At 40.3% G+C, this 20253-nt stretch overlaps 3 protein-coding genes across 3 annotated transcripts in view; 2 read left to right on the top strand and 1 right to left on the bottom strand.

The window, feature by feature from the left end:
* The window catches only part of LOC121373131 (ras-related protein Rab-27A-like), an 86955-nt gene extending 80941 nt beyond the window's left edge, over window positions 1-6014 (bottom strand). The window contains 1 exon segment of the mRNA XM_041499582.1: window positions 5936-6014. The gene's annotated coding sequence lies outside the window, so the exon portion shown is untranslated.
* A 4428-nt stretch (window positions 6015-10442) lies between these two features.
* LOC121373707 lies at window positions 10443-20050 on the top strand. Its single transcript, XM_041500444.1, has 6 exons — window positions 10443-10603; window positions 12192-12389; window positions 16568-16670; window positions 17429-17476; window positions 18448-18510; window positions 19734-20050. The coding sequence occupies exons 1-6, from the start codon at window positions 10510-10512 to the stop codon at window positions 19897-19899; spliced, it is 672 nt and encodes a 223-aa protein (XP_041356378.1). The 5' UTR covers window positions 10443-10509; the 3' UTR covers window positions 19900-20050.
* On the top strand, window positions 12421-15457 carry LOC121373710. The gene is made up of 2 exons (XM_041500448.1): window positions 12421-12850; window positions 14552-15457. Exons 1-2 carry the CDS (start codon window positions 12718-12720, stop codon window positions 14767-14769), a joined length of 351 nt encoding a protein of 116 aa, XP_041356382.1. The 5' UTR covers window positions 12421-12717; the 3' UTR covers window positions 14770-15457.
* Window positions 20051-20253: the final 203 nt, after the last annotated feature.

Below are 20253 nucleotides of genomic sequence, written 5' to 3'. Positions count from 1 at the left end.
TTACAACCAACACACTCACATTTATCACCCATCACAGGACTTGTGGTGTTCACTTCTCTATCAAAAGTTGGGTGCACCTCGAACTTTGACCTAACCGGAAGTTATTTGGTTTAGTACTACCTATAGACCATTTCTATACTAAATACCAAACAAGAGAATTACAGGTTGCTTGGCCAGAGTAGTCTGCCCTTCGAAGATTTGTTTTGTTTATCAACACCACTAGAGAACATTGATTTATTAAGCATCGGCTAATAGGTGTCAAACATTGGGTGATTTTGAAAAATAGCCACATGCCACATTTTTCCATTAGTAGCCAGGGATCTTTTATATGCACCATCTCACTGATCATCACGAGACTTGTCTTTTGGAGCTTGATAAAACCTGACACAAGGACTGATCATCACAAGACATGTGTCTTGGAGCTTGATAAAGCTTGCACCAAAGACTGATTCATTATCTTGATAGACACAGCTTGATAAAACCCAACACAAGGACTAATTATCTTGAGACTTGTGTCTTGCAGCTTGATAAAACCCGACACAAGGACTGATTATCTTGAGACTTGTGTCTTGCAGATTGATAAAACCCGACACAAGGACTAATTATCTTGAGACTTGTGTCTTGCAGCTTGATAAAACCCGACACAAGGACTGATTATCTTGAGACTTGTGTCTTGCAGCTTGATAAAACCCGACACAAGGACTAATTATCTTGAGACTTGTGTCTTGCAGCTTGATAAAACCCGACACAAGGACTGATTATCTTGAGACTTGTGTCTTGCAGCTTGATAAAACCCGACACAAGGACTGATTATCTTGAGACTTGTGTCTTGCAGCTTGATAAAACCCGACACAAGGACTGATTATCTTGAGACTTGTGTCTTGGAGATTGATAAAACCCGACACAAGGACTGATTATCTTGAGACTTGTGTCTTGCAGCTTGATAAAACCCGACACAAGGACTGATTATCTTGAGACTTGTGTCTTGGAGATTGATAAAACCCGACACAAGGACTGATTATCTTGAGACTTGTGTCTTGCAGCTTGATAAAACCCGACACAAGGACTGATTATCTTGAGACTTGTGTCTTGCAGCTTGATAAAACCCGACACAAGGACTGATTATCTTGAGACTTGTGTCTTGGAGATTGATAAAACCCAACACAAGGACTGATTATCTTGAGACTTGTGTCTTGGAGATTGATAAAACCCGACACAAGGACTGATTATCTTGAGACTTGTGTCTTGCAGCTTGATAAAGCCTGCACCAAGGACTGATCATCACGAGACTTGTATCTTGGAGCTTGATAAAGCTTGCACCAAGGACTGATCATCTTGAGACTTGTGTCTTGCAGCTTGATAAAACCCGACACAAGGACTGATTATCTTGAGACTTGTGTCTTGCAGCTTGATAAAACTTGCACCAAGGACTGATCATCACGAGACTTGTATCTTGGAGCTTGATAAAGCTTGCACCAAGGACAGATCATCATGAGACTTGTATCTTGGAGCTTGATAAAGCTTGCACCAAGGACTGATCATCACGAGACTTGTATCTTGGAGCTTGATAAAGCTTGCACCAAGGACTGATTCATTATCTTGAGACTTGTGTCCAGAAAACGATCTACAAAAGGACATTAATTATTCCTAATCCATGTAGCCAGGACTCTTAACATTAAACATGGCTGCACTTAATTAGTGCCCTATATGTTTAATAAGCTCCAATGCTGCGTCTAAATATCACAGGAGCCAGTCACTTTAATTTGCTGGACTTCAGAGAAAGTGTTGCCCTCGGCAATAAACACATATAATTGGAAAAATAAATGTACAGAAATGGTCTCTATTAAGAGTGCCAGTCTCACATTCCATGGATGAAAGTAAAATATGAGCCACACAGTGATGTTGGTAATAGACCGCAGGCATCAAATAACTACCGCAGACATGCAATTTCTGTCCAATAGCTAGAGTTAAGTAAACATGCACATGATTAAATGCATAATAGATTGTTAGCAGATTTTCAGACCAGTGGTTAGTGATTTGCTTGTTTCGGGGGGTGCGTTTTTGTAATTAATAAATCACTGGTTCGGAAATGACTGCTGCATAAAAAAGAAAATGCCTGTCATATGCCAAAGTTAATCGAGCAACCCTCAGCCAACACCAAAAAAACAACAACAAACAAAAATCAGACCAAAAAAGCAACACATTTAATTCTGTGAAATTCGTTATATTTTACAATTCAGAAAATTGTCTTCTTTCTCTATCTCAATCCCTCCTTCCCATGTATTCTCTCTCCCTCTCTCTCTCTCCCTCCCTCTCCACACCCCTCTCCATATCCCACACCCCTCTCTCCTTCCCTCTTGCTCAATATGGAATCAATTTTCTGGGGAGTTTGGAGTTTTTTTTCAGTTTATCTTTGTGTGTGTTTTTTATATAATGAAAATCACTGGTTTAGAAATGACTGCTACATGGTGCCTGCCATATATGCCTAGACTGTGCGAGGGTTTTTTCTGCATGTCTATATTTATATAGAGACAATGTTTTTTTACTTGTAAAATTAAATGATCTAGGATGTTTTGTTGAACATTGTTTTTTTGTTTTCTTTGGGGGGGGGGGGGGGGGTCTTCTATAAATTACTGGTTTGAAAATGACTGCCATATGCCAGAGTGATTTTCAAGTTCTAACAAGATATGGGAGGTTTTTTTCCTTCTGAATTGTAATATGTAAAGACCATGGGGTTTTTTCTTTCTGGTTTTCTGGGGTTTTTTTTAATAAATCACTGGTTTGAAAATGATTGCTGCATATGGTGTCTGCCATCTGCCACAGTTATTCTAAAGTTCTAGCAATATTGTAGGATGTTTTTCTTCTGAATTGCAAAATGTAACGGCAATGGTGTTTTTTCTTTCTTTTTTTAAATAAATAAATCACTGGTTTGGAAATGATTGCTGTATAGTGCCTACCATATGCCAGAGTGAAAGAAAGAAATGGTTTATTTAACGATGCACTCAACACATTTTATTTACGGTTATATGGCATCAGACATATGGTTAAGGACCACGCAGATTTTGAGAGGAAACCCACTGTCGCCACTACATGGGCTACTCTTTCCGATTAGCAGCAAGGGATCTTTTATTTGTACTTCCCACAAGCAGAATAGCACAAACCATGGCCTTTGTTGAACCAGTTATGGATCACTGGTCGGTGCAAGTGGTTTACACTTAGCTAAAGAAACATAATTGTGGGAAAGTGGGGTTGGGGTTGTGGGTTTTTTTGAGAATTGTAAAATGTACATAAAGAACATGGTCTATTTTTTATTTTATTTTTTTTCAATAAACTGAATCACTGGTTTGGAAATGATTGCTGCATATAATGCCTGCCATATGCTGAGCTAAAGAAGCATAATTGTGGGAGGATGGGTTTTTGTTTTTTGTGTGAATTGTAAAATGTAAAGACCATGGTCTATTTTATTTTATTCAATAAACTGAATCACTGGTTTGGAAATGATTGCTGCATGTAATGCCTACCATATGCTGACCTAAAGAAGCATAATTGTGGGAGGATGGGTTTTTTTTTTTTTTGTGAATTGTAAAAGGTAAAGAACATGGTCTATTTTATTTTATTTCTTTCAATAAACTGAATCACTGGTTTGGAAATGATTGCTGCATATAGTGCTTGCCATATGGCTGAGCGAGTCCAAAGAAGTGTGGCTGTGGGAGTAGTGAAATGGAGATAAAGTTAATTAACACTGTTGTGGATGTGCAGGCCGTGAGACGGATGTAAATCAGTGGATCAAATTAAGGCAGGACAGTCTTCCAGCTGACTTCGAGTCACTTCGTCAGACGTTCTACCAGGTTACGGCAAGAACCAGAACCACAGGAACCGGGAGGGGGCTGGATACCCCATTGGGGGGGGAGGGGGGCTGGGCATCCCATTGGCAGGGCTAGCTCTGCCACTCGCAGAATTTGCCAATTGCGAATTTTAGAAACAATTGGCGAATTTTAATTTAATTTGGCGAAAATAAATGCATGCGATAATTGATATTTGCTGGAAAATAACTGAGTTTTGCATTTTTGGACATAATTTGACAAAATGTTTTGTAGACCCAGAGTTAACCCTGCATGGGGGACAAAAACTCCATATGATGAAAATATATGGGGGGGGGGGGGGTTTCCTACTTTATGCAAATAACTTTTGATAAAAATCTGGCTTGTGTCCACCCCCTCCCCTACCCCCACCTACCCTGGACCACACCTCTTGCTGAGGGGTGCAGTGCTTCTAGTGCTTATGGTAGCCCCACTCCCATGGCTAGTGATATTCAATGCTGGGCTAGTAAATAACTACTATTGCCACGCCCGATGGCTAGTGGAAACAATATGGACATCCTGCCTCACCCCAAACTCTTCAAATCTTAGGGTCTTTAGGTCACATATCCTAACATTCCTATTAGTAAAATGTTATTGACTTAAAGTAGGGCTAGTTTAAAAAAACATTTAATCACTGATCTCATGGCTAGTGGATGTTTTAACAATTCTAGAAGCCCGGGGGGCAAGACATAGTCCAGTGGTAAAGCGACCGCTTGATGCACTGTCGGTCTAGGATCAGGATCGATCTCCATAACATTGGTGGACCCATTGGGCTATTTCTCATTCAGAGCCAGCACACCATGACTGGTATACCAAAAGTTGTGGTATGTGTTATCCTGTCTGAGGAATGATGTGCATATAAAAGATCCCTTGCTACTAATGGAAAAATGTTGCGGGTTTCCTCTTTAAGATTACCAAATGTTTGACATCCAATAGCCAATTATTAATAAATCAGTGTGCTCTAGTGGTGTCGTTAAACAAAACAAACCTTTGTTTTTCACATAATATTGACAGTTATTTAATTGATTTTATTTCTTAAATATAACTGGCATGAACCCATCAAGACAACTACAACAACTCTCCAGAAGAAGCTGTACGGCACAAGAAGTGATCTACAGAGGACAGTATCGTTCATAGTCACTGATGGCCTCAATGTGTAATCAACAAGTGAACAAAAAGAAGAAGAAGAACCCATCAAGATTTCCTCCAGAATATATGTCCATGACAGGCGTGTGCAACAACAGCGTGCGCTACAACAGCGTGCGTACAACAGCTTACTCTGTACATGCACATAAAAAAAATGTCTAATCCTGTCGAATTCAGATAATGTTTTGCTTGTTCAACTGTATCATATTATATAGGCTATAGCTATAGGAAATAGCATTTAATATTGCAGACCCTATGGACACAAAGTTTGGTTAATCTACTAATCTATAACTACACCAATGCCACGCATCCTCCCCCCCCCCCCCACCCCCACCCCCCAATACCCAACTCCTCTCCCCATAACCCACTTCTCTCCCCAATCATACCAGTGGCGGTCCAGAAAATCCATTGGGGGGGGGGGGGGGGGCAATGACTGGAAATGGAATGCCAAGGGAACTTTGGGGGATGTTTGGAGGAGGATCGTAAGAAAATGAAAATTAATATATAATAAAATTATAACTATCACAAAATTTAGGGCGGGCCCGGGGCCCTGTTCCCCCGCTAGATTCGCCTCTGCATACCTGTTATTTCTGGAGACCTTATTTAAAATAAACTACAATAATTAATCAAATATAACTGTTATATTTATTTACTTCATAGAATAAACGCCATTTATGTCCCATAAAACTCATACAAAAGTGTACGACGTGAGAAAAGACCCAACATCTTGTAAAACTTCGCTAACACATCATTGTCAAACCGCGGTTCCCCAACACGTCTGTAACAACGTAAAACTTGTTTCGCTACGTTGCGTATTATAAACAACTTATCGAGTGACATTAATTCGACTCGGAAGATGACGGGATAAAAACTGCGCACGTCGGAAAAAAAACATAAAGTGGACTTAATAAAGAGTATGTGACACTTACCTGTTGCTTTTCCTCGCGTGTCACTAAATATTTGTATCCGTTATTCGCACGGTCGTTCGCTTGCTGATCAATAACACACGCTCAGTATATGGCTCAAACTTCCTCCATAATAGAAATATCGATTGGTTTAGACAGTCATGTGACACGTGAACTGGCCAACACGCGCTGTGATAATACATGTACTAACAACATATTTTCCTGCTTATAAATAGCTAGATAATACTTTTCACAAATAGGTTCTGAACTCGTAATTAAAATGTGCTATAGAACAACTGTTAAAGGGACATTCCCGAGTTTGCTGCATTGTAAGATGTTTCCGACTAATAAAATATTTCTACGATTCGACTTACATGTATATTAAATATATTTTCTTGTTTAGAATATCAGTGTCTGTGTTTCTGGTCGTCTTAATATTTGGATTTTGTCTTCAAATAATTCCGTACGTATGTAAACAAAATACTTTAGGAAATGAAATGAAAATTAACCTAGTAGGCCTTACAAATACTAGAACGATCAGAAACACGTTTAATAAATATACAGCCACTAATATTATTGTATGCAGAAAAATATATTAGATATATAATTACAATCGTTAAAAAGTCTCTGTTAGTCAATAACATCTTAAAAACTGCAGCAAGCTCAGGAATGTCCCTTTAATTAGTTAGGCTGTAAGAGAGGAAACGAGCAATATACGCCTATTTCACTAGTATCATAGTTCAGTTGTGGAAATCTGGTAATGCCTAATGTGTTCCCAGACAGACATCTTCCAAATTATGTCCTTCAAATTTGGAACCGGGGTTTTAATGAGAATGACGGTCATATGACTATGGGCACGTTTGCACGTGCTTCTCGTTGCTGGAAGGTGTAGGTGGGGTTTAAATTTGTGTGTGGATGTGACTTAGAAAGTTTCTAAGCGTGCGTGTGTCATTATTATAAACTTGGAGTTAAAAGGTTTAAAATGAGTTTGTTATTATGTATAATGACTCCTGTCACGGGGATCCTATAATACCCGTAACTGAATGAAACACGATTATCCAAATATCTCTCCTAACTGTATATCTATTAGATCTCTCTGTAACGGGCAGTTCAACCCGCGTGGCTCGTCTCTAGGTATGGTCAGAGATAAGATCTTATATAAAGTATATGTAATATAGCACGTTTAGTTCACTAGAAAACACAAAAAAAAAAACAATACACTTTGGAATCTGTATTAACCTACGCTGACAAATGTACTGCCGCAGTAGTTAATTAACAACAACAAATAATAACAACCCAGAACTGATCACTTAATTAGTTAATCTCTAGGTGTCTAGTTTACACAATATTGTAATTACTTCACCGTGACACAACACCCACACGTGTGATAATTGAGAAACGCTTCCTGGGGAACTTAATTAATAAAGGAATTACAACTCTATTCCTAACTGGTTAATTTTTAAATAACCCTTACTACTCATTCAGTAACGTGTGATAATTGAGAAACGCTGCCAGGGGAACTTAATTAATAAAGGAATTACAACTCTATTCCTAACTGGTTAATTTTTAATTAACCCTTAACTACTCATTCAGTAACCTTGTAATACAGAATTAATACTGGTACCTATCACAATAAAGACAATAACCTATAGTGTACCTAGGTCCTCTAGGATGACTGGATAAGCCTTATATATATTAGACAATGAGCCTACAGTTTACTGCGTCAGATTACCGGCAGCACCGTCTAAATAATATTGGTATAATACAGTATTAAAATATTTAAAGTCACATCAATCACATCAAGGTTATACAACAGAGCAGAAATAAAATATTTACCAGTCCGGACGGACAGCGATCCCCTGGAGCCTTCCTTTTGTTTCTCCCTGATATCTCTAAAACCCTAGCTATTTATCATAAAACCGAATATCGCCTGGGGGCACGACGCGGTCCTCCCCCTATCAAGTGATATTTCCACAGCGACCAAGCCGGCATATTTTTCTTAGAAGCCTAGACTTGCTGACGCCTAGTCCGCCAGCAATACCCCGATCGTACCGAACTAGCGAAGGTATTACGTAACTACTGGCCACCTAGCCTCCGTACCTGGTATGGGTGTGTATTAGGCACAGCTCGACCACGGTCGCGCGGAGGTATTACGTAACAAAGTGCCCACCTGGGCTTAAGTGCATATTAGAACTGCACACGGCCCTCTAAAACAATTAATATCGCCACAGGCGAAAACAAAATTAAGAGCATGTTCCGTCACAACACCATTAGAGCACATCGATTTACTAATCATCGGCTAGGCCTAATTTTGATATATTGTCTCAGTCAGAAATGGACGTAGAAAGTGTGTGGTTCTTTTAGAAGAAAAAAAAATGTTCACTTAATGCGCGCCTTGCACTAATAATGTCTTTGAGAGGAAACCCACTACATTTTTCTATTAGTAGCAACGGTTTTTTTTAAAATGCACCATTCCAAAGACGGGATGACACATGTCACGGCCTTTGTTATACCAGTCATGGTACACTAGCTGGAACGACAAACAGCCCAATGGAACCACCGACGGGGATCGATCCCAGACCGACCGCGCAACAGGCGAGCGCTTTACAACTGGGTACGTCCCGCCCTAGATTAAAATGAGATACTGAATCAAATATATTTGTATTGGCCGTGCGTCATATCACGAAAATAGCAGCTGAACGAAATAAAACCAAATCCCTCAACTAATTAAGGACTCTCGGGTATTACATCACAACCAATGAAGAACTCCATAAACAAACCTCCACACAGTCATTGGTATCGGAGATCAAGTGCCGAACAAAGCGGTGGATTGGGCATGTTATTAGAATGCCTCAAACAGCCCTACCAAGAGTGGTATTCCGATGGACTCCTCCTGGAAAAAGGAAACGAGGAAGACCGAAAGAAACATGGAGGAGGATAGCAGAGAAGGAAATTCGAGAGGGCAGTCTGAGCTGGGGGCTGCTGGAGAAGCTGGTAAAAGACAGTGTCGATCTCTGGTTACAGCCTTATGGACTTCTTAGCATGAAGGGGTTAAGTAAGGGTATGGGTATACTTTGGTAGACATTTTTCTATGGTTGTGCTTCACTACAGCTCAATAATTATTGGCAATAAAATATTCTCTTGGTGATCTGATGGTAAATGCAGATGTATGACTTGGGCCCATAGGGACAATATCTGGACCGGGGGGTGGGGGGTGGGGGGGGGGGCAGAATCTCTAGTGGATGGGGGCACAGTCTCTAGTGGATGGGGCACAGTCTCTAGTGGAGGGGCACAATCTCTAGTGGAGGAGGCACAGTGTCTAGTGGAGGGGCACAATCTCTAGCGGATGGGGACACAGTCTCTAGTGGATGGGGGCACAGTCTCTAGTGGATGGGGGCACAATCTCTAGTAGAGGGGACACAATTTCTAGTGGAGGGGAACAATCTCTAGTGGAGGGGGAACAATCTCTCGTGGAGAGAACACAATCTCTAGTGCAGGGGGCACAATTTCTAGTGGAGGGGCACAGCTTCTAGTGGAGGCGGCAGTCTCTAGTGGACGGGGCACAGTCTCTAGTGGAGGGGGCACAATCTCCAGTGGAGGAGACACAATCTCTAGTGGAGGGGGCACAATCTCTAGTGGAAGGGCACAGCTTCTAGTGGAGGGGGCACAGTCTCTAGTGGACGGGGGCACACTCTCTAGTGGAGGGAGTACAATCTCTAGTGGAGGAGGCACAGTGTCTAGTGGAGGGGGCACAATCTCTAGTTGAGTAGGCACAGTCTCTAGTGGAGGGGGCACATTCTCTAGTGGAGGGGGCACATTCTCTAGTGGAGGAGGCACAGTGTCTAGTGGAGGGGCTCAGTTTTTAGTGGAAGGGGCACAATCTCTGGTGGAGGGGGCACATTTTCTAGTGGAGGGGGCACAATCTCTAGTGGAGGGGGGGCACGATCTCTAGTGGATTCGGGCACAATCTCTAGTGGAGGGGACACAATCTCTTGTGGAGGGGGCACAATCTCTGGTGGATACACACACACACACACACACACACACATACATACATACATACACACACACACACACACCACACACCACACATACACACACACACACACACACACACACAAACGCACCTCGAGTGAGCATGCAGTTTCCGAACACCACTAAAAACTTACATCCGTACTTGGGCAAACCAAAACGCATATATATATTTAATTACATTTGTATCTAACTGTGCTTAGTATGGGGACGTTTAGATGAAGTTTAGTGGTCTCACTTGGGAGTTTTCCCCCAAATTTATAACCGCTGTGTAGATAGCCAGTCCTCACGATCGTCAGGTATAAAGTCACTTCTATGTTAAGTGCAAAGATGGCGGCGTCCATTGTGGTTGTATTTACGGAATTCATTTATATTTAGCACGATATGTGTACGGTAGTCGAATAGAGCTGAGCGCAAAAGGACTTAGTACCAGTACGGCAGTAGTATATTATGCTTGACCATGTCGATAATTTTGACGTAATTTATGACGTATTAATTTTCCTGTGACGTCAGCTGAATCTTCATGATTGATTTATGACCATTACATTTGAAATTTACTACACAAAATGGAATTGGTACCAGTTATTTCCGGAAGACCGCATTACATAATAGGTGTAATATTAATAAGTATACAGTCCATAACGATATCACAGGCACCAGGTGGGTAAATATGCAGTTTAAGTCTCTCTCTTTCGGAGCGAGATCTATAGTCCGTCCCACAGAGAACGCCTTTTTTTTAATACAAGTTATTTATTTCTGAGCCGATTGTTTTGTAACTTGCACACACAAAATAGTATTTGTTTGTTATTTCCAAAACTCTTTTACTTTTCTTCTTACGTCATACCAAACTGAAAATATAACCCCCCCCCCCCCCCCCCCCCTAAAAAAACACCAAAAAAAACCCCCACTTTTGTAGAATGATGGGACGGACAAGCCTACAGTTCGGTCGGTGGAGTGCTCGTTATTGTTGCTTCCGTCATAGGATTGAACCACCTCACTTGACCCATTCTATTAGTATCCCCTCCTCTCCCTCCCCGCCCCAAATAGTGCCCCACAACTGGTATTTTCCTGTTCCAACTAGTGCCACACAACCTGGGAGGGATGAAGACAGTGGCGTATCTACGGAAAATAGCGCCTATGGCAAGCATTGAAATTGCGCCCGTCCAACATCTTACACCCATCTTTTAGATAACGTCTGACTTTAATAGAAACTGCTCTAAAAACAGTGTCAGAATGACCATATGTTTGACGTCCAATAGCCGATGATAAGATAAAAAATCAATGTGCTCTAGTGGCGTCGTTAAATAAAATAAACTTTAAGTGGCGCCCAGGGCACGTGCCATACCTGTCATACCCTAGGTACGCCAGGACGAAAATATACGTTTTGTATGTTCTACTCTACATAAAAAAAAAAATATCGCTTGTGACACCAACCTCCCCCCCCCCCCCTCCCCATACACACAAACACATAAGAGACAGGCGCGTTTGCAGGGAATTTAGCGGGGGGGGGGGGGGGGGGGGACACAATCTAATTAAAATTAGCTCCACATGTAATAGTGGAGCTAATTTTAATTAGATTGCGGGGGGGGGGGGGGGGACACAGCCGCGAGCGAATCATGCTCTCTCGAAAAAAAATATCTTGAGCAGGGAAGGGTTTCGAACCCCATAACCCTCCCCCTGCACACGTGTCTGAGAGATTGTGTACCCTCTCTCCCACTAAAAAATACTGTAAATCATACAAGCCTAGATATATCTTTTAGAAAAAAAGTCTGTCCATTTTCAGTGTTTCTGCTAGAAAGAAATGGTTCTGTGATATTGATTATTTACAATATGCATGCGTGTGTGCTGAATGCAACCGCAGTCAATAGGGGGTATGAGGGGTCTCCCCCAGAAAGAAAATGGGTTACGTTTTGGGTTAGGGTTGAAAAAATCATACAGTGATGATAACAGTCATTAATTTTGTTAAAAGGTCAACTTAAAACAAAATTAAATCTGAAAAAAAAAAAAAATGGGTATGGCGCCATAGTCATTTTACCCTCTGGTAATAACCCAGCCACAAGTTCAGCCAGCAAACGTTTCACAAACTATTTGATTGGTTTCCGACGTGGCATTTGGTTTACCCTGAAGCGCACACACCAGTCTAGCGGACTGTTTTTTCTGCTCGGGATGGCTGAACGCAGCCCTGATTTTTTTCATCCAATGCGCCTGTTGTTGTTGTTGTTGTGTTGTTGTTTTTTGGGTTTTTTAGTGGATGGTGGATGGAGTGCCTGGTCAAAAGCGGGGACTGGGTCCTGTAGCGTCACGTGTGGTCCGGGCAGCGGCGTCCTGCCGGTATATTACAACCGGTCATGCGATAACCCCGCTCCACAGAACGGCGGACGTGCGTGTGTCGGAGAGATCGGGGGAAACGTTACAGTACCATGCAGCATGAACGTTACCTGTCATGGTAATATTTTATAAGGAAATAAAAGGAAATGTTTTATTATATAACATTTAGTGAAATCTCTTAAAATATCAGTGAAATAAAAGTGTTATCAGTCACTCAGTGACGATAACACATTTTAGAGTGAAAATTTCACTATTTCACTCTAAAATGTGTTACTAAGCACGGCACGGCACGGACGTCCACCGAACGGAAAATTTCAGTTCGTGCATGCACTACTTTTTCCGTCCGTGCGTGTCAAGGGACGTCATTATTTAGTTTTAATATCGTTACCATTGTACCGCGACTTCCAATTTTGTTTTGTTTTCATTCTGTTATCTTGCACAGATAGATGGATGACGAAACATTGATCGCCGCTGTAAGGTCTCGGCCTTGCATATATGAGAAATCAGATAAAAATCATTGTAATCGGGACGTAATCGCAGCTGCATGGGAAGATGTGGCAAAAGAAGTTGGAACATGTGGTAAGCAGATAAACGAACAAACAAACACACGAAAGCAAAGAGCAACAAACAAAAACTTAAAACAAAACCCTCTCTTGAGGGCGCCTCGATAGCCTAGTGGTATTATTATTATTATTATTATTATTATTTTAATAAAAAAACAAAAAAACAAAAACAACAACAACAACAACAAACAAACAACAACTGTATTTCGTTTCTGAACTACATTTATTCAGACTGTTTGACTAAAAATATCAACAACAAAACCAAAAACCAACTATACAACTACCAAACGCACCTCCACAAATTTCCAACGGTTCACTGTTCAACTTTTTTTTCTCGATGATTCTGTTATTTAACTTATGGTCCATGTCTGCCCTCCTATATAGGCTGCAAAAGAATAATTGTTAACAAAGGGAAATACTTTGTATATCAAAACTCTCTCTCTCTCTCTCTCTCTCTCTCTCTCTCTCTCTCTCTCTCTCTCTCTCTCTCTCTGGTTGTCTGTTTCTGTGTCTCTGTCTTGCTGTCTGTCTGTGTCTATCTTTCTGGCAATCTCTCTCTCTCTCTTCTCTCCTTCTACTCTCTTTCTCTCCTGTCTCCATCTATCTCTATCTCTCTCTCATATGCTTACTGATTGTTTATGAGTTTTAAGCAGTTTATCAGACGTTTGTGAACAAGTCATACTGCCATGGTAGACTTCCTGCTGGGGACAAAAAGTACTGCATTAAGGCATGCCGCACAGACATGGCCTCGGTGCCTGCCCGACCAGTGTCAGGTTGTAAACATTCTAACCGATTGTGGCTATCATTTTGTACGAATTCGTTCAAGCGCTCTGGTTCCTCGTCTTGAATGTAATTGTGTAAAATACAGACTGCCTTCACTATGTCAATGGCAAACTGTGGTTCCACTTCAACTGGCTTTCTCGTGATTCGCCACATGCTGGACATCACACCAAAAACACATTCAACTTGCCTCCGTACTCTCAACAATCTGTAATTAAAGATGCGTTTTTCATAGTTCAAAACTCGTCTAGGAAATGGCCGCATCAGGTTTAACATCAAAGGAAAAGCTTCATCACCAACAAACGTATGTGGTAATTCTATGTCTGTGTTGGGGATTTTGGCTGGTTTTGGGATGTGCAGTTTATTGGCTCTCAGCAGTTTGAAAAAAGTAGATTCTTGAAGAATGCCACCATCACTGCAGCTTCCAAAGCCACCCACATCGATCACAAGAAATTTTCCGTTTGCATCTACAATTGCCATAAGTACAATTGAATGATGGTTTTTGTAATTATAATACTGTGATCCAGAGTGAACAGGAGCTTTCAACTGGACATGCTTTCCATCGATTGCCCCTATGCATAAAGGAAAATTCCATCTTCGATAGAATTCATCTGCTGTCTTTGTCCATGTTGTCTCATCCGGAACAGGCATGTGTAAGGGTTGAAGGTTTTTCCAAAGTACTTTCACAGTTTTGAGGATGATGCCTTGTACTGTTGATACCCCAAGTCTGAAGTGGAAAGAGAGGGATCTGAATGATTCCCCTGTTGCCAAAAATCTGAAAACATAGAATGAAATACATAAATTAACTCGAAGATAATAAATAAATTAGTAGATGGATGGACAGGTAGATATATCGTTAAATGTGTCGAGTTATGCAAGAAAAAATACGTGTTTATTACTAGATGATGTATTGTTTTCTCCATCTTTATACTTTCAGTGACGGCGACGGAATGCAAGAGCAGATGGGATTCCATTCGAGATTACTTTCTCAAGAAGTATCGAGAATACAGAAGCTCCACATCTGGTCAAGCTGCAAGCAAGAAAAAAAATATGGCACCTCTACGACTTTTTAACGTTTTTGATACCATCTTGCTCCACAGGACCAACCAGTGGCAATCTTCAAGAAAACGAAGACGACACCGCAACATCGGGTGACGAAGAACAGTCTCAGAACAGCCCACTCTCTATGCAATCAGAAGATAATTCTCTAGCAGGACAGTTCAAGAAGCCACAAAGGCGTCTTAAGAGAAATGCTCAAAGTGCTGGTATGTCTGCAATCGATATGGAAGTCCTGAAGGCCCTTAAGGAACCAGAGCCACAGCAACAAATCGACGACAATGAAATGTTTTTCAAAAGTCTTTTGCCCTCTCTCAAACACCTAGATGAAGTGCAAACCATGGAATTTCGTATGGAAGTACAACGGCTCGTACTGACATACTTAAGATCAGCACGTTCAAACAAAACTGCTGTTGAAACCTCCGCAGTGGGTGTCGTAAGTCCTCCGCAAGCAACTGGTTCTACTACCATTTACCAGCGCACCGAAGACGCCCGCAATTATTACCATGAGGACCAATACTACTGTCAGAATACATATACACACTAATTTTGACATTTGACACCACTTTTGTTTACATATTTCACCAAAAAAGGACATAATAATGTCACAATGATAATGTTTATTTCAGTCATTTGTTTCTGTATTCCAGTCATTTGTTTTTGTATTTCAGTCATTTGTTTTTGTATTTCAGTTGAAAGTACAGAAGAAGAACCAGGATTTTATGAGAAACTTTTGACCAACTTTGTGAACAGACTACAGGTTTATTAAAAAGGATATTAATGCATACAACGTTTGTCTCTGTGTATGAGTTTGTGTGTGTTATTATACATGTTTTTATGTATTAACATATTTTTTATTTATTTATTAACATATTTTTTTTTAGTTATTTTATTATATTGTGAGGTGGGTGGGGGACTAGTGGGTTTTTTCCTTACTTTTTTTCTGGGGACCAGTACCTTCTGAGTTTGGGAAATATTTTCTAAAGAAAAAGAAAATACACACACACACACGCACGCACGCGCACGCACGCACGCACTCGTACATATCCCGAGACACATGCATGCGCCTTTTGACCAGGTTATTTAAACAATCTCTTACCTAAGTGTCAACACCATGTGTTCTTCATGTGAAATTGGTTTGCGAAAGTTCGCAGATACTTTCTTAAGGTCTGAAGCACAGCTCTAGCAGATCATGGAAGATGTTTGGCTTCATCCTCAGGTACTGGGTAAATTTTTGTGAATCATTCAGCAGCTCAGGCCATAAATGGTGATACTCTCCGTGTACATACCGTAATCTGTTGATTGGGTGTACAGAAAATCGGCGGAATGTATGCCTTATCTTTCGTCTTTTCTTCCACCACCACCACAATATTATTTTTTGTCGCCTTGTACGCGCCATTTTATTTTGTTTTTTCTCGACGGAGAGAAGATGTGCGTGGCTGTTTTTCCGTGGTTAGTATGAACGCTTTTACGGCCACTGACGCACGGAAAACGTGCGTGGACGTCCGTCCGTGTTTAGTATGAACATAGCCTAAGAACGACTTTTACGTCTCCCATTAGAATTAAATGTGATTTGCCGTGCACGAGGGTTTTTTTCGGTACCGACGGAAATCGTCGGTGGACGTCCGTGTTTAGTATGAACACAGCCTTATCGTCACTGTAGAAAGAGTTTCCCCGCCCCTAGTTCTGGAGAAAAACATCACATTCGTGCAAAAATGAGAGATATTCGGGCAAATTATGATAACCGAAGACCTTTTCACCATTCTACCCTCAAAATCCATGTATAACACACATCACTCACTCTCACTCTCTCTCTCTCTCTCTCTCGGCTTTTTGTACACCCAGCCTCTAGGAAACAAGCTTGGGCATCTGTATGAAATAAAGTCTTTCTTTTCAGAAACCAGACGAAGTATATTGCGGTACCTTCCACATTTCATATTAGGACTCGGAATTGCCTTCACCCTAAGTATCGTCGTTAGTGTCGCCTACGTGACTTGCAGGTGACTCAGTCTTCGGTGTATTTTTCCACCATATAAATAACTGTACATTTTAAAACCATATTTTCATGTTAATAAGTTTGCTTGTTTTTGTTTAACGACACCACTAGATCACACTGGTTTGTTAATCATCGGCTGTTGGTTGTCAAACATTTGGGGGAAAAGATAGGGGAAAAGGCATCATGATATTTTTTTTTAAAAATTAAAAATAGGGGGTACTTAAATATTTTAGGTACACACAAATAAACATCCCAACCTTTTTTTGTGTGCAACACATTCACCATAGTTATAAATGGTCCTAATCTGCCGGATGCCCCCCCCCCCCCCAATTCCTTTATCATCGTAAAAGATCCCTTGCTGCTAATCGGAAGAGTAGCCCATGTAGTGGCGACAGCGGGTTTCCTCTCAAAATCTGTGTGGTCCTTAACCATATGTCTGACGCCATATAACCGTAAATAAAATGTGTTGAGTGCGTCGTTAAATAAAACATTTCTTTCTTTCTAGTTCTCTTACAGTCAAGTTGCTTGGGCCAATTATAGACGTGCTGCAGCGTCACTAGCCAAACATTTCTTTCTTATCCAATTATGGAATTTTCTGATCTTCAAATTTTAATGTATACTCTTTTTGTTTTCCCTCTATTATTTTGTTCCTTTGTGTAATGTTTATCGAATTTAAAAACTCGTATACATAAGTTTGACCCATTATGAAAATAGATTAATTTTGATGAAAGGATTACTAAAATAGATAAATTATAATTGCAGATACTCGGCTCCAGTTGCATTCTGGGAAACTCATCCAGAATCTCATTCGTGAGTACACTCTTTTTACAGACTGGAGATCCAAGTAAATGCAGATTCATGTGGTCAGAGAGAGAGAGAGACAGACAGAATGAGAGAGAGAGGGAGTGAGACAGAGAGAGAGACAGAGATAGAGAGCTAGAATCAGAGAGGGGGTAGAGAAAGAATGAGGGAGGAGAGATGGAGAGAGAGAGCGAGAGAGGGAAAAAAGAAAGAAGTGTTTTATTTAACGACGCACTCAACACATTTTATTTACGGTTATATGGGGTCAGACGTATGGTTAAGGACCACACATATTTTGAGAGGAAACCCGCTGTCGCCATTCCATGGGCTACTCTTCCGACTGACAGCAAGGGATCTTTCATTTGCGCTTCCCACAGGCAGGATAGCACAAACCATGACCTTTGTTGAACCAGTTATGGATCACTGGTCGGTACAAGTGGTTTACACCTACCCATTGAGCCTGCGGAGCACTCACTCAGGGTTTGGAGTCGGTATCTGGATTAAAAATTCCATGCCTCGACTGGGATCCGAACCCAGTACCTACCAGCCTGTAGACCGATGGCCTGCCACGACGCCACTAGAGAGAGGGAGACAGAATAAGACAGAGAGAGAGAGAGAGAGAGAAAGAGAGAATGAGCGAGAGAGGGGAGAATGAGAGGGGGGGGGTGATGAGACATACACAGTGAGAGAGACAAACATGAGGAAAGAGAGAGATGGAGAAAAAAAACAGACAGAACCGAGAGAGAGAGAGAGAGAGAGAGAGAGAGAGAGAGAGAGAGAGAGAGAGAGAGAGAGAGAGAGAGAGAGAGAGAGGGGGTTGGGGGAGAGCATTTTGTGGTATCAATATTTAATTTGTTTTCCAATATTAGTAACTGAACAGCTTTCATGGGTTTTTCAATTTTATAATATGATGTATAAACTTATTAAACCATATTTTCTGTGAAAACTGGCCTGTGTCTCAGTTCTGATTGTCATTTTAGATACAAACAAGTACCTCTGGCTTCAGAGACCTCTCAAAACGTGTCCTCGCATTCCGAGAAACTGTAAGTACTTGTAACAAAAAAAGAAGTCTCTTTTTTTTAATGACACCACTGAAGCACATTGATTAATTAATCATCGGCTATTGGATTTCAAACGTTTGGTAAACCTGCTACATTTGTTTTCTAATGCAGCAAGGGATCTTTTATATGTGTGGTGTCATTCCTGAGTTTGCTGCATTATAAGATGTTTCCGACTAATAAAATATTTCTACGATTAAACTTGCATATTAAATATATTTTCTAGTTTAGAATATCAGTGTCTATATATTCAATGTGTTTCTGGTCGTCTTAATATTTCTAAGAATCCCAAACTGGATTTTATCTTCAAATAATTTCATACGTAGGAAAAAACAGTATTATAGGAAATAAAATGAAATTTAACCTTGTACAAATATTAGAACCATCAGAAACATGCTTAATATACAGCCACTAATATTTTATGCAGAAAAATATGTTTGATACGTAATTACAATCGTTAAAAAGTCTCTGTTAGTCGATAAAATCTTAAAAATTTCAGCAAACTCAGGAATGTCCCTTTAAAGAAAACAAAGTTTGTAAACCAAATTTCTATTACTACATTGTTTCAGTGATGCTTTCCTGTTAGTGTTGGTGTGGTCCCTTTTTCTTTCCTCATCAGTACCATTTTAGCCATTCTCTCTCTAAATACTCTGTAATAAAATAATTCTCTTGAAAGGATTTTTCCAGAGGTTAAAAGTGGGTGAAAAATATACACTGAACACTAGATTAAGTCACTAAGAGGAATAATAATAGTACCAGTAAATAAGTTTTCTTTAATTAATTATTTTAGTTAAAATTATTCAGTTTGCAGATCATCATGTCTATTAAAATTATGAATGAACATTTTAGGCCCATCTTGACAGTGTATTTACCAAATCAATTGTATCATTAACAAATATATATATTTCTAACACATTTGTTGGTAAGAACACCAAGTATTTTTGATAAAACATATTGATCACACACAGAGACACACACACACACACAGACAGAAACACACACACACACACAAAGACACACACATATTTGGGCCGACAGAATTTGTAGCTTGCGGGATCTATTATCTGGTGCTAATTTTAACCCCTGATAACATAAAAGAAATCTATATAATAATAATAATAATAATAATAATAATAATAATAATAATAATAATAATAATAATAATAATAATAATAATAATAATAATAATAATAATAATCTACTTTCAGCCTCGAAGATGAAGGTAACAGCTTGAATGATGTGGCCACGGCATCAAGGTCAAGGTCAACATTTCCCATGATGATTTCCAGCCTGAATTTCGGACTGACGGAGAGCCAACAAGGAACGTGCAAACGAATGTTGGGATCATGTCCATGTTCCCTCAGGGAACCTTAACCCGAACCTGAACAAAGAGTTGGGGGAACCATAAGCGTACGAGACAGGGGCAGGGGGTATGCAACTGCCCCCCCCCCCCCCCCCCCCACCCAAGTGCTGGAGCAAAACATCAAATTCAGGCAAAAATGGTAAAAATATTTGGGCAAAATGTGCTAACCTGAGACCTTTATACCATGTATTTCCATCGTTATATATAGGTGTTTGGTAGTAATGCTAATATAAATAAATGGTGTTATCCAAATTCAGGCATTTTTGTTTAATTTTGGCAAAAAAAACCCATTGAATTTGAGGTTTTGCTCCAGCACTAGGTCTCAATGTCTCATGCACGCGTGGGTGCAGATACTTCATACAAAA

The sequence above is a fragment of the Gigantopelta aegis genome, chromosome 5 (genome assembly GCF_016097555.1).
Source record: "Gigantopelta aegis isolate Gae_Host chromosome 5, Gae_host_genome, whole genome shotgun sequence".
Classification (NCBI taxonomy): domain Eukaryota; kingdom Metazoa; phylum Mollusca; class Gastropoda; order Neomphalida; family Peltospiridae; genus Gigantopelta; species Gigantopelta aegis.
The sequence above is the reverse complement of the archived record's forward strand: the minus strand, read 5'-3'. Positions and strand labels throughout refer to the sequence as shown.

Coding starts and splice junctions, on each gene's coding strand:
- LOC121373707 (XM_041500444.1), top strand. CDS start 10,510: ATGGAATTGGTACCAGTTATTTCCGGAAGACCGCATTACATAATAGGT. Junction 10,604..12,191: donor AACGATATCACAGGCACCAG/GTGGGTAAATAT, acceptor TGGGTTTTTTAG/TGGATGGTGGATGGAGTGCC. Junction 17,477..18,447: donor ACTCATCCAGAATCTCATTC/GTGAGTACACTC, acceptor TTGTCATTTTAG/ATACAAACAAGTACCTCTGG.
- LOC121373710 (XM_041500448.1), top strand. CDS start 12,718: ATGGATGACGAAACATTGATCGCCGCTGTAAGGTCTCGGCCTTGCATA. Junction 12,851..14,551: donor AAAAGAAGTTGGAACATGTG/GTAAGCAGATAA, acceptor TTATACTTTCAG/TGACGGCGACGGAATGCAAG.